At 42.9% G+C, this 11,766-nt stretch overlaps 2 protein-coding genes across 3 annotated transcripts; both read right to left on the minus strand.

Annotated features, from left to right (window-relative positions):
* Positions 1-26: 26 nt before the first annotated feature.
* Positions 27-6,699, minus strand: LOC100829057 (polyadenylate-binding protein 2). Its single transcript, XM_003580047.4, has 9 exons — positions 6,170-6,699; positions 4,094-4,212; positions 3,344-4,000; positions 3,186-3,263; positions 2,995-3,084; positions 2,385-2,519; positions 1,583-1,759; positions 764-976; positions 27-615 (listed from the first exon to the last, which is right to left on the minus strand). Exons 1-9 carry the CDS (start codon positions 6,438-6,440, stop codon positions 370-372), a joined length of 1,986 nt encoding a protein of 661 aa, XP_003580095.1. The 5' UTR covers positions 6,441-6,699; the 3' UTR covers positions 27-369.
* Positions 6,700-7,445: 746 nt separating this feature from the next.
* On the minus strand, positions 7,446-11,451 carry LOC100829355 (UDP-rhamnose/UDP-galactose transporter 6). Of its 2 annotated transcripts, none has more exons than XM_014896181.2 (7): positions 11,273-11,451; positions 11,039-11,194; positions 10,379-10,561; positions 9,658-9,842; positions 9,363-9,563; positions 8,586-8,747; positions 7,446-8,121 (listed from the first exon to the last, which is right to left on the minus strand). In XM_014896181.2, exons 3-7 carry the CDS (start codon positions 10,506-10,508, stop codon positions 7,810-7,812), a joined length of 990 nt encoding a protein of 329 aa, XP_014751667.1. In that variant the 5' UTR covers positions 10,509-10,561; positions 11,039-11,194; positions 11,273-11,451; the 3' UTR covers positions 7,446-7,809. The 2 variants fall into 2 exon arrangements, with proteins under 2 accessions (XP_014751667.1, XP_003580096.1); XM_003580048.4 differs by having other exon boundaries at positions 10,379-10,584; positions 11,273-11,450.
* Between the last annotated feature and the right edge of the window lie 315 nt (positions 11,452-11,766).

Consider the following 11,766-nt stretch of genomic DNA (forward strand, 5'->3'; position numbering starts at 1 on the left):
TTGCTTTTGCCATAAAGCTGAAAAAAGGGCGACCAAGTGTAGTGAAATTAACTGAGCACTCATGATAACATTCCATACAGAAAAATGGAGCTGAAAGTAATGTGGGGTTTCTACTGTTACTCCCAGTCTCCCACTAATCTTAAATAGCAAAACTTTTGGTTAAGGCATAACCGCATAAGAAGTATAACATCCTCAATAGCAGTCAAACAAGTAACTGGCCACAGTGGCGAAGACACCAGGCATATCGAGCCTAACATCCAGTGCAAAAACTCAACTCACCCAAGTTCAACCATAGGGGATAAAAAGAACCAAGTGCCGGCGGCAAGACCGCACATGTAACTGCAAACTAAAGATTGCTACGACTCTGATTTAGGAGATGATGCTGTCGGTCATAGATAGGCCGGCAAGTTGGCTGGTCGGGGCATTCGGATTCTGCTGCTGCGCCACATTGCGGAGAACATCCATCGCCTCAGCCACCTTTGACTTCAGAGCTTCTGGAGACTCAAGCAGATGCAGAACCTCCGTCTGGTCCATCTCCAGAAGCATGCCAGTGACCTTGGCAGCTTGATTGTGCTCCAGTAGCTCAACCAGTGGATAGAGGCTTTCACCAAGTAGCTGGATGGGAAAAATATTATGAACATCAGAAAACTGTACAAAAATTTACTGTGTAGATCAATGTGACTATCTGGCATAACTTGCCTAGTATGAGAATAGCTAAGAATGGAACACCAGACACAGTGAAGGATGACTTGGTAAGACATACCGTTCTTTGTTGGTCTGGAGTAGCATTTGCAAGGGCCGAAGTTAAAGTTCCAATTGGAGCAGCAGGTGACAAGCCAGCATCTCGCACAGGGAAGCCTCCCATATCATATGGCTGAATCATACCTCCAGCACCAACCCCTGCCATCGGTTGTACCTCAGGCATGTTACGTCCAGGTCCAGGTGGGTATCGGTAGACACGTCCTCTTGGAACCATCTGTTACAGAATCATGACAAGATGTGTTATGTCAATACACTTTCACTTGGAACATCAGAGCACAAACCAACCAACCAGAACACACAATTAGCACATAGATAGAAGGCCCATACAGTTAGAAAAGCAGCACATCATACTTCTTGGCAAAGGGGTAAGTGCGATTAGATATTTGCAAGCAATTGACGTGAGACCAAGTTAGCTGCCTGATTAACATTTACCATTAAAAGAATAATACAAATTAAACTACTCGTTATAGATAAATTAGACTAAAAACAACTACGTCCTCCGTCCAACAAAAGATGTCTCAAGTTTGTCAAAATTTGGATGTATAACGTGACTTGTTGTTTGACGGAGGGAGTATAATATATTAGCGATATTTGCTAGTGATAAATATCTCCAACTCCGGTGGCAAACATCATTACCATGTTAGTTTATTGAGATTTGTTGTTTGCATTAGAAAGAAATGAAAAGTTTTTTTACAATAGAAGGAGGCGACGGACCACCGCCGCCAATTGACTCTTTTATAAGAGTAAAGATCACCCTACGGGCACCCAAGAATGGCATGGTAGTAAAATACTATGTACATGAGGATGAACTGTTGCAAACCTGTTGCTGATATGACTGAGCAGATTGCTGTCCCTGGACAGATCCAGCACCAGAGCGCCTCATGCCAGGACGCGGACCCTGTTGACCTTGTTGGACAACTGGAACAAAGTAATTTGGCATATGGGCACCGCTGGGCCTCATGCCTGGAACAAGCTGTTGCTGGAAACCGAATCCCGGCTACATGGAAGAACACGTATGATCAGTACACAGCTGTTAAAGTTTTCCATTTAGATCATCCAGGTAAAATAACATGGTAAATTAAAATGATGTGTACCGAGCATACATATAAAATAGTGACCAGACATGACTAGAACTCAAAAAAATGAAATGAACAAGACATGCCGGAGAAATATTCATTGCATGCATGCAGTCCAGAAATGCAATGGTGTCGAAATGTCAAGATTACTTAGTTATGTCCTATGCTGTATTTACTTGAACTCCAGAGGAGTATATTCCCGCTCTAGAGTATGTTCAATTAGAACAAATAGGATACTAATCACAGATATTATTCCATTCACATAAATTGATATCCCACTACTCAAGCATATTTCTACTGCCATCACAATGCCCAAAGCTTATGAGAGATACTGCAAAATTCAACTAACACTTCACGAGCTATTGCTATGTTATCTTCCCAAAGCTTATGAGAGAAAATGCAAGATTCAAGTAATACTGCACGAGCTATTGCTATGTTATCTTCTTTACAGTTGGAAATGTATTGATTCTCCTGTTCTTATATTGGGTAAACTTAAAGGCAGTGCCAAGGTCAAAATCAAAATAAGAATACAGCTTACAAAAGTACCTGAGGGGGCATCATAGGAGGCGGGGCTTGCCCATAGAAAAGTTGCTGCCCAAGAGGAGCCATGGGAGGGTACATGGGAAGTCGAGGAGTCATGGAAGGTGTTATTGGTACAGGGCGCATCTGAGAGAATTGAGCCTGAATAATAAGGAATGAGCTACTATCAGCATTTAAATGTTGGATAGTCAGAAATAACTCAATAACTTTGAAAAACTTCGAAGTACTTCGTCAAAAACATTCATGATCAATTAGTTAAATATCAACAATAACTAAAGCATAATCTAAATTTAAGGTGTGCAGAGTGCAGACCCAGGTCATATTTTTCAAGTGCAAGCTGCAGAAATTAAGAAACACACATTGAAGGGGCAATGCACATCCTCAGTATCATGCATGTAACATCAATAAAAATGTTGATACTCTTAAGGTTGATACTTGAGAACAAAAGTTCAAGTCCATGATAATATTTAATTACCTACATGCAAATAACCATCAACTCTCAATTGACATATCCGGTATCCAAATTGTGCCAAGCGGTACAAAGCAGTAATTAGCATGCATCAGTGTACAGCTATAGTGTGGTACAATACAAACTCAAGTGGTTCAAGGACAATACCTGTAACATCGCTTTTCTTTCTTCTTTACGCTGTGCAAATGCGACATACAGTGGCTTTCCAGATAGCATTTTTCCATTCATTTCAGTTATCTGTGTAAATGGAGAACATGTCAGCAACTTGTCACACAAGACAGTTGACACGCTATTCAGGAGACACAACAGTTGACACGATATTCAGGAAACAAACTTACAGCCTGAGATGCTTCCTCACGGGTAGAAAACGCAACAAAGCCAGACCCCTTGCTAACACCATTTTGATCACGCATTACCTATTAGATGAATTTGGTCAGCTATGATCATGTCATGAAACGATGGTGAACAGAAAAATGATTACAAAATATGAAAGCACCTTGCATGAGGTAATTTTGCCAAAGGTTGAGAATAGTTCGCGTAGCTGGTCATCTGAAATGCCATCATCCAGATTCTTCAAGTACAAATTCTGTCCTTGATATTTATCAGCTGCATCTTTCATGCTTTGCTCAAATCTTCTCTTCAAGTCCATTTCTCTCTCAGATTTCTTCTGAGCTCTCCCACAATACCACTCTTTGTCATTAATTTTCTTCCCATTAAGTTCTTCAACAGCACGAACAGCATCATCAGGACTCTCAAAATTGATGAAACCAAAGCACCTTGATTTACCATCCGTGCCAACCATGACAACAGCACTTGTAATGTTTCCATATTCACTGAATATTTTTACTAGATCCTCTTTTGTGGTAGACTCAGACAAATTTTTCACAAAGACATTGTTAAATCTTGCCTTGTCGAAAGAATTGTCTCTCTCTTGCTTGCGTAGGAAAGGTCCAACATAGACAGGCTTATCGTTGATAAGCATCCCATTTAGGCTTTTCATTGCAGACTGTGCAAACTCTTCTTTTTCATACTGAACAAATCCAAAGCCTTTGGATTGGCCCATATCATCTGTGGCCACCTTACACGAGAGAATAGCACCAAATGCAGAAAAGGTGTCATGAAGAGTCTTGTTGTCTATTGTCTTGTCAAGGTTCTGCAAAAAAAAACATCCAAAGTAATCTCATCAGTCACAAACCCTGAAAAAAATGATTGTTCTCAGGCAGCAAATCAAAGGACGACACGGCACCTTGATAAAAATATTCGCAGACCCACTTCTGCGGCTGCTTGGGTCACGGTTTGAATACATCACCCTAATGGGCTTGTTGTTCAGAGGAACAAAGTTCAGCATTTCCAGTGCTCTTGCAGCTGCCAAGTCAAACAAATCGGTCAAGAAGCATAATATGTTGCATTTTAACTGTAATGGGCTAGTAGAAAAACAGCAAAAGAACAACAGTGCAAACAAGCTTTATGACATATGTAGTTTGAGGAGGCTTAACAATTGCTTAATTGAAAAGTATGCATTCCAAATTTACTTACCCAATACCTATTAACTACATCATCATCATTTTTAAGGCGGTAAGGCGAGGCGAGGGGCCCCAACAGCGAGGGGCCCCAACCCCTTTTCAACTTTTAAGCGTCCAAAGCGTAAGGCGAGGCGACGCCTTAGACCTGTTAGACCTATTATAGTAGCATAATATATTGGCTATTGACTAGAGATACATATCTTGAAATTGTTGAGCAATCATAGGGACAACATCCACTGATTGATAGGTAGTATCTTAAGTGAAGTATGGGAATCATAGGGACAAGAATCAAGGAAATCAACAGCAATCAAGGACTCAGACATGGTAAGTCAATAAAGGACTCAAAAACATGGTAACTAATCATGATCATAGGGACAGCTATCAAGGGAATCAAACATGGTAACTGATCACGATTGGTAGGTAGCATCTGAAGGATAGGAATAACAATTTGCGAGGCCGTGGTTTCAGGTATCATAATTAGATTGCCTTGATTTGAAAAGCAGGGGAGAGCACGGGGAGAAGATAAATAACAGGAAGCGGGCACCCTGCTTTCCCTTCGCCGGAGGAAGCAGTGGCTGCGGAGATGCAGGTCCCGTCACCGAGGAGCTGCCCCTCTCGAACTGTCCAGTGCCTGCGCCCCCTCTCTCTCCCAATACTTCTACCATTTTTCCATCCCGCCTTCTATTTCCCCTCCCAGATTTCCCGCCCGCCTCCTAGTTCCCCTCCCAACTTCCCACCAGCACACCATTTTCCCGCACAGGAGGCATCCAAATTGGACATGGCGACACCCTACGACGCCTAATCGACACCCTGGATGCCTAAAAGGGCTAAGGCGGACGCCTCACGTGGACCTCTAACGCGAGGCCGACGCTTTGCCCCGCGACGGCGCTCTGACGCTTACGCGACGCTTTAGGGACGCCTTTAAAACCACGTACAGCATGCAACATTTGCATGTAACTTACATGTCGTTGCACCTCATAACATCTGCTAAGGTGGATAGAAAGAATGTGCCCCGGGTTAGTTTTGCCAAATGAGGTGCTCAACTATTCTACTCTACCTATGTAACAGCTAGTCTAATCAATTTTGTAACAGCTCAAGGACAGCTAACACCACCATGTCGTGACACCTCATAACATCTGCTAAGGTAGATAGAAAGAATGTGCCCCGGGTTAGTTTTGACAAATGAGGTGTTCAACTATTCTACTCTACCTATGTAACAGTTAGTCTAAATCAATTTTGTAACTCTCAAGGACAGCTAATACCACAACTTTTAATTAATTACCGAGACTTCTATTCTTCCAGTATACAGCACAGTGATGTCCTTACTGCATGCACGCCACTAAAAGTATAGCGCAAACAACCAGGCAATTCAATTTTATAAGAAGACTGCCAAGACTATACATTGCATATACTGACTCCAGTATCAACAAAACCAATTGCAGGGTATAGTCCTCCCCGCTTCTTAAAACAAAATAAATCCAAGGGACCCGATCATCTTTCCTACTACGAAAAAAAAACACAATAAATCCAAGCCACATTGCATGATAGTAACAGATTAACATCGACCACAGTATAATCGCTTCAATATCTACCCAAATTTGTGACACTAAAACCAATCCATCACCGACTAATTGAACAACCATTGATGTGAAGTGATCAATCGATGCTATAAGATCTATGTAGCCCTAAGGCTAACAATAATATATGATAATACCCACATTCAACAACATCGGAACCTCGACCAGTCCCCCTAATCACAAATCGTATGGATATACATATAAGGGAGGGGATCGCAATACCATCCATGGGGTTGCTGAAGTTGACGTAGGCGTAGCCTAGCGAGCGCCGCGAGTTGACGTCCCTGCAGACGCGGACCGACACCACCTGCCCCGCCTGGCTGAAGAGCTCGTACAGCTGCGAGTCCGTGACCGACGCCTCCAGGTCGCCCACGTACAGCGACGTCGTCGGAAGCGGCTGCGCCACGCCGACGCTGACCGCTCCTGGCGCGGCCGGGGAAACAGCCGCTGCCGAGCCCCCGTTCGCCACCGCCACCGCCACTTGCGCTGCCATCGCCGCCTCCTACCAAGCCCTCGACCTCTTTTTTTTCAATTTTTTCCCCGAAAAATCGGCTCTAAACCCTATCTGATGGACTGATATATAGCGATACGAGTAGATCCCGCCGAGTTTGAGGAATTCTTTCCGTTCTCGACGGGTTTTTTTTTTGTTTTTTTCGGGTAGTTTTCTGGTTGCGGGATACAGGAGAGGGCCTTTGGCGGAGAACACGCGGGGTCACGACGCTCTCAACCGGGGGAGACGCCGACGGGGGTGGAGAAGGTTGTTACTCCTATATGGGAGCGCACCTGGGTGCCTTAGGGTTTGCCCGATACGGCCTAGACTCGGTGTTCGTGCGCCAGCACTAACCGGTTTGCCTAGTCCGCTGGTGCACCAAGACCGGGTCCGTCTAGAATACAATTGGACAGTAGTAGCTGCTTCTAGACAGTTGTCTGCGTACGGCTCTCGGTTGTTGTGTTGGGCGGGCTGGACCTGGACCTGACTGGGCTTGCGGCGGGCCTGGGGTGGAACCGGGTTCGATTGAGAATTGCGCCGCGTTTAATGGTCTTTGGGTATCCTTGACCGGTGGATTGGGCAGTCGGATCCGTGTCCTCTGACATTGGTGCCTGACTTGTTTGTTTTTTGCATGCAGTGGATGACAGGAAAATTAGCTCAGGCATTGTTCGCTGCCACCTCACTTTACTTTTTTGTTTTCTTCCTTGCGGTGCTGCATTTGGAAAATTTGACCTTTTCTGAAACTCTCTATAAAAGGACTATTCCTGAAATGAGTTCATTTTTCAAAAAAAGTTACAGAAAAGTTAAACTGGTCAAAATTCACTGAGTTGTGGAGCAATGCACCACGGTTAATCACTATTCACAGCTGGTACTCTGCTGGCGTACACGCCTCAGGCAAGAGTGCAAGACACGAGCAGAGCAATCTCATCCCTTCGGAGCTTCAGGCCGCAGAGGTCTACTGCTACTGCCATGTGCCAAAGGAGTAGATGACACAACACAATGATAGACTGAGAGTTCACAGCTTATTTTGTTATTACCAGTGGGCGGGCTCATGGGCAGAGTGCTCCCTTCTAAGGTGACTATGCCTGATAACTTTGTAAGTGTAAATGTGTATAATAAGACTGAAGAAACAACACTGACGAAATACAGTTTACAAAACTTCAAATGTCTTCTCACGTAGCCTGTGCAGGAGTATTTTCCTGACAAGTTCTGAACTCTCTTTCTGCTGTGTTGTGACCTACATTCCTAACATCTCTGTAGAAACATTCCTCAGAGGAACCGTGTACAAACCAGGAAAGCTCATGGTCCTTTAATTCGATACAAGCCGGGAGCCATACATATAGCTGACGGTAAGAACTTCAAGGCTTCCATCTCATACTTTATCGTCCAGTTCCGACTGTGATGACTTCTGAGCCTTTTCGCTGGGTACACCCTGCCGCTCCTTACCTCCGGGTTTCGAGGATGCGCTACTGTACCATATCATCCCTACCACCGCGAGGATCATCCCAATCGCGACATGGAAATTCAGGCCTTCTTTCCCAAAGAACAGAAATCCCAGGGTTAGCACGAGAATAGTCTTCATGTGGCCTATCACTTGAAACGTTACAGCGGTGAATCTTCCAATGCATATGAATTGGCTGAGATTGGTCCCGACAGCAATCAGGCATGAGAGCACAATGAAGAACTGAAAGGCAGGTGGATGAAAAGGAGAATCAGTGAACAAACAAAACGATGACGTCCAGAAGCAAGCCATAAGAGAATTGATACAAAACAAAGAATATCTTCAACAGTCATCTATGTCTTTGAAGTTTAAGTAATCTTGCATGTGATATTAATTATGTTTATTACTAACTCTTACTAATATATTGCAGATAACTGGATTATTCCATCGTTGCACAACCTTTAATCATGTAATCAACTACCTGTGTTTGCTGAGTATTAAAGATAGTGGTTCAGATTTACGCCTTATTCCAATTTTAAAAGGAAATACATGCAACAACAAACAATTGTACAACAGTTTTTTAATGTGCGCTTTCTAACCATTGAATATGATGTATTATTGCACTACCATACAGTGATGCACTATGGAATGTTGGCAACCATTATGATGCCATATACAACCGCATGGATATTCTTCTGCTTACATACCGTCACTGTGCTGGTGTAGTGAAAACTGTCGATTCTGTTCCTGGTCAGCCAGAAGTCCACGAATGGACCTAATATCAACAGTGAAGCTGCTTGAGCTGGTGCAGTATGGCCCAAGAGTTTGAGTGAGTTAAGAGAGTACTTCCGTTGAAGGTAATTGACATACTGCAAAACAAAAGTTAAAAAGCAATCATATAAATACATTAAAAAGAAGCGAGTTCTGAAAACATTTTACTATTTAGTACTCCATCAGGCATATTTTGAATAGAAAGTATGTATATGTTTAACAGTTTAATCCTCATTAAAACACAGGGACAAAGGAAAATGCAACAATGGAGATATTTGAGAACAATAGAGATACAAAGAACCTAAGCAAAGTGAAACAAAATATGCACATTAACCTAGGATTCAAATGCAAGCTTTATGTCAGCATGTCATACAGACCACTATAGTATATTGTATTTATCACGACCCGCTCTAGTACCTTGTATTTATAATAACCAGGAATTAGTAGCTAAGGTATCAGAGAATGTAGTCAATATTTTTGTTGTCTGAGAAACTTTAATGAACAAAAACTGTGGTTAACATGATAACTACCTGAAAGCCTAAACTCCAAGGCTGTGCAAAAAAAAATGGAACTATATATGAAGAAATTGAACATGTAATATGGTAGGAACCAGGAATAAAGATATTGATACGCCATAAATTGATACTGACCAACAAAAACAAACATTGTACAGCAGCATACAAAATGAATTTGCTAATATACACAACACTTACATGTTGTTGCAATGCAGTGCCGCAAACTGCTACTATGGCAGCCATCAATCCTTGTGCATTTACACTAACATCAGAAACTGTACACACTCCCACACCTACAAGGACAACCACTATACTAAGCTTGGTATCCCTCGAGTAACGGAAATTTTCAAAGAGGACCTCCATAACGCATAGAAGTGGAATAATGGATAGCTTCGCAATCTGAAGACAGAAAATGAAGAAAAGAAACAATTTAGTATATAAAAATTATGTTTATAAATCAGAAAGAAAAAAAAACAGAAGTTGCAGTCTTCACCTGATAGAATCCAACAGAGTTCCACATCAAGCTAACATTCATCCCAACAATAGATAGGTTTGCGAAAAAGACAAATTTTACTAGTTCAGACAGAGGTAAATGAGATGGCTGAACGTATCCTAACCATTTCATTACCAATGTCATCAAAGTGGTAGTTGCAAAATGCAAACCAGTCAATGTTGTAGCTGTACCAATGAAAAAATAGCACACAAGATTAGTGGAAATAAAAAAGAGGTCATCAATAAAACCATGCACATAATCTATGGACTTGTGGTCATCAGCCCCTAATAACCATTTCTAATAAATTTCTGCAATCATTGTATTCTGTACAAGCATCTAAAAGTGAAAGCTGCAAATAGTGGCTTCCAAACAGCACTATCGGAATTCATAATCAGTGTCATATTTATTGGAAATTCAACACCTCTCAACTTGTAAATTTGCATGTTCAACCAGAATAATGTTCCACAATAAATGTCATGACAGCTTACGTTGACACAATTGTAATTACAAGTCCAGCAAAATTTAGATAGGAATATATGTATGCCTTATTAGTTTGATCAGTTTGATATAAGTGAAAGCAGCAAAGGAAAAGGCAAAGTCCACCAAGCCATTGCATAATGGGTAGGGGAAGCAGTAGTTGGGTAGTTTAGTTTAAATAAGATTCAAACGATATGGGATGTCCCACGGATAAAAAAATAACAGTGTTACAGTCTATTCTTACCGAAGCTAAAACCATGTGTAGCCATTAAGGCCTTGTTGACCATGATTACGCCAACAGAAGTGACAACATTGAACATCCATGCCCCAGCATCTAATGCTGCCTTTTTCTCTGCCTTGCTTCCTGGCGCCATGCTTTCTTATCATGTAGGGTCTAATGCTAGTTTCAATGTGCAGACATGCCTGCCTGCAGTGTACACGGTGGTGCACCTAACATAAGAAAGTTGTTATCATAAGTACTACAGTTAATGCCAGCACAAATAGATAGCACCAGACACTAGATTAGTAACCACAGATTCACACAAGCTACTAAATTTTAATGTCTGTTCTTGACTTTGAAATAAAATCATCTCAGAATGCCAACAATATACAAAAAATACCAATAGAAATAAAGGTGAAATCCAGTCATGACTGGAAGATTAGATATACTGTTAAGTACTGGCATGGACTAGACAAAGTGGGTCTGATCAGAGCTGTGTGTCAGTCACCGTTTATTGGTTCAAGGCACCACTAAATTGGAAAATTGGGTCTGTACTATTAAAGAAACACTCTTTTGCAAGATACCATGAATCCGCGAGAAAATGGTGAGGTTTAGGACTGAAATTTCTAGGGTTTACAGCAAGAATTGGGAGAAAAGATCGCGAGAAAAATGGGGAGAACTCACCAGGGGGAGGCTTTGGGGGACGAAGCAGCGGAGGGCCACCGTCTGAGAGGGGCGAAGGCGGTCGCTGCTCTCTGTTCAGGCGATGAGGGGCGACGGGGCTGCCTGCTGAGTTCGGGCGAGAGGCAAACGGAACAAATCTCGGAGGAATCAAAGTCTCTGTACAGCCAAAGGAGATTGGTTAGCACGAACGGTAACGAAACGGGAGGATGAAAAATTTGCTGGGTTGATCCTTACCGGCGGCCCGACGGGAACCTGGAACGGAGATCGCACGGCCGGGCTCTTCAGTCTCCTGGCGGGCGCACCGGTCGGTGCTGCGCGACCGGAGCAGGGAGGAAGAAGAGGAAGAAGCGAGAGGCGGACTGGAGTACGTGGGGGTCCAGGCGTTCGGATCTGGTTGGCTTGCGGGTTCGGCCTGCCTTGATGCTGGATCACATGGGGCCCAAGAAGCAAGTAAACAAAGGAAACGGGGAATGAAACGGGGACCAGTCAGAGGCACTACCGCGCGCTAGTGAGCGTGTCTGGTGGTTTGGCAATTTCTTCCAAGTGCGAAACTGAAGATCTGGCGAGGATTCGAAAGACGACCGCACCGAGTTTTGAATCATGGCGATGGTACGAAAGCGTCGTCCGATGTTCCACTCCTCTGCTGCGAGATCGAACTTTTTATGTAGAAAAACCAAACATTATACGCATACCGGATTACATATAGATCACCACTCGCATGAGTTCAC

This window comes from Brachypodium distachyon, chromosome 5 (genome assembly GCF_000005505.3).
Source record: "Brachypodium distachyon strain Bd21 chromosome 5, Brachypodium_distachyon_v3.0, whole genome shotgun sequence".
Classification (NCBI taxonomy): Eukaryota; Viridiplantae; Streptophyta; class Magnoliopsida; order Poales; family Poaceae; genus Brachypodium; species Brachypodium distachyon.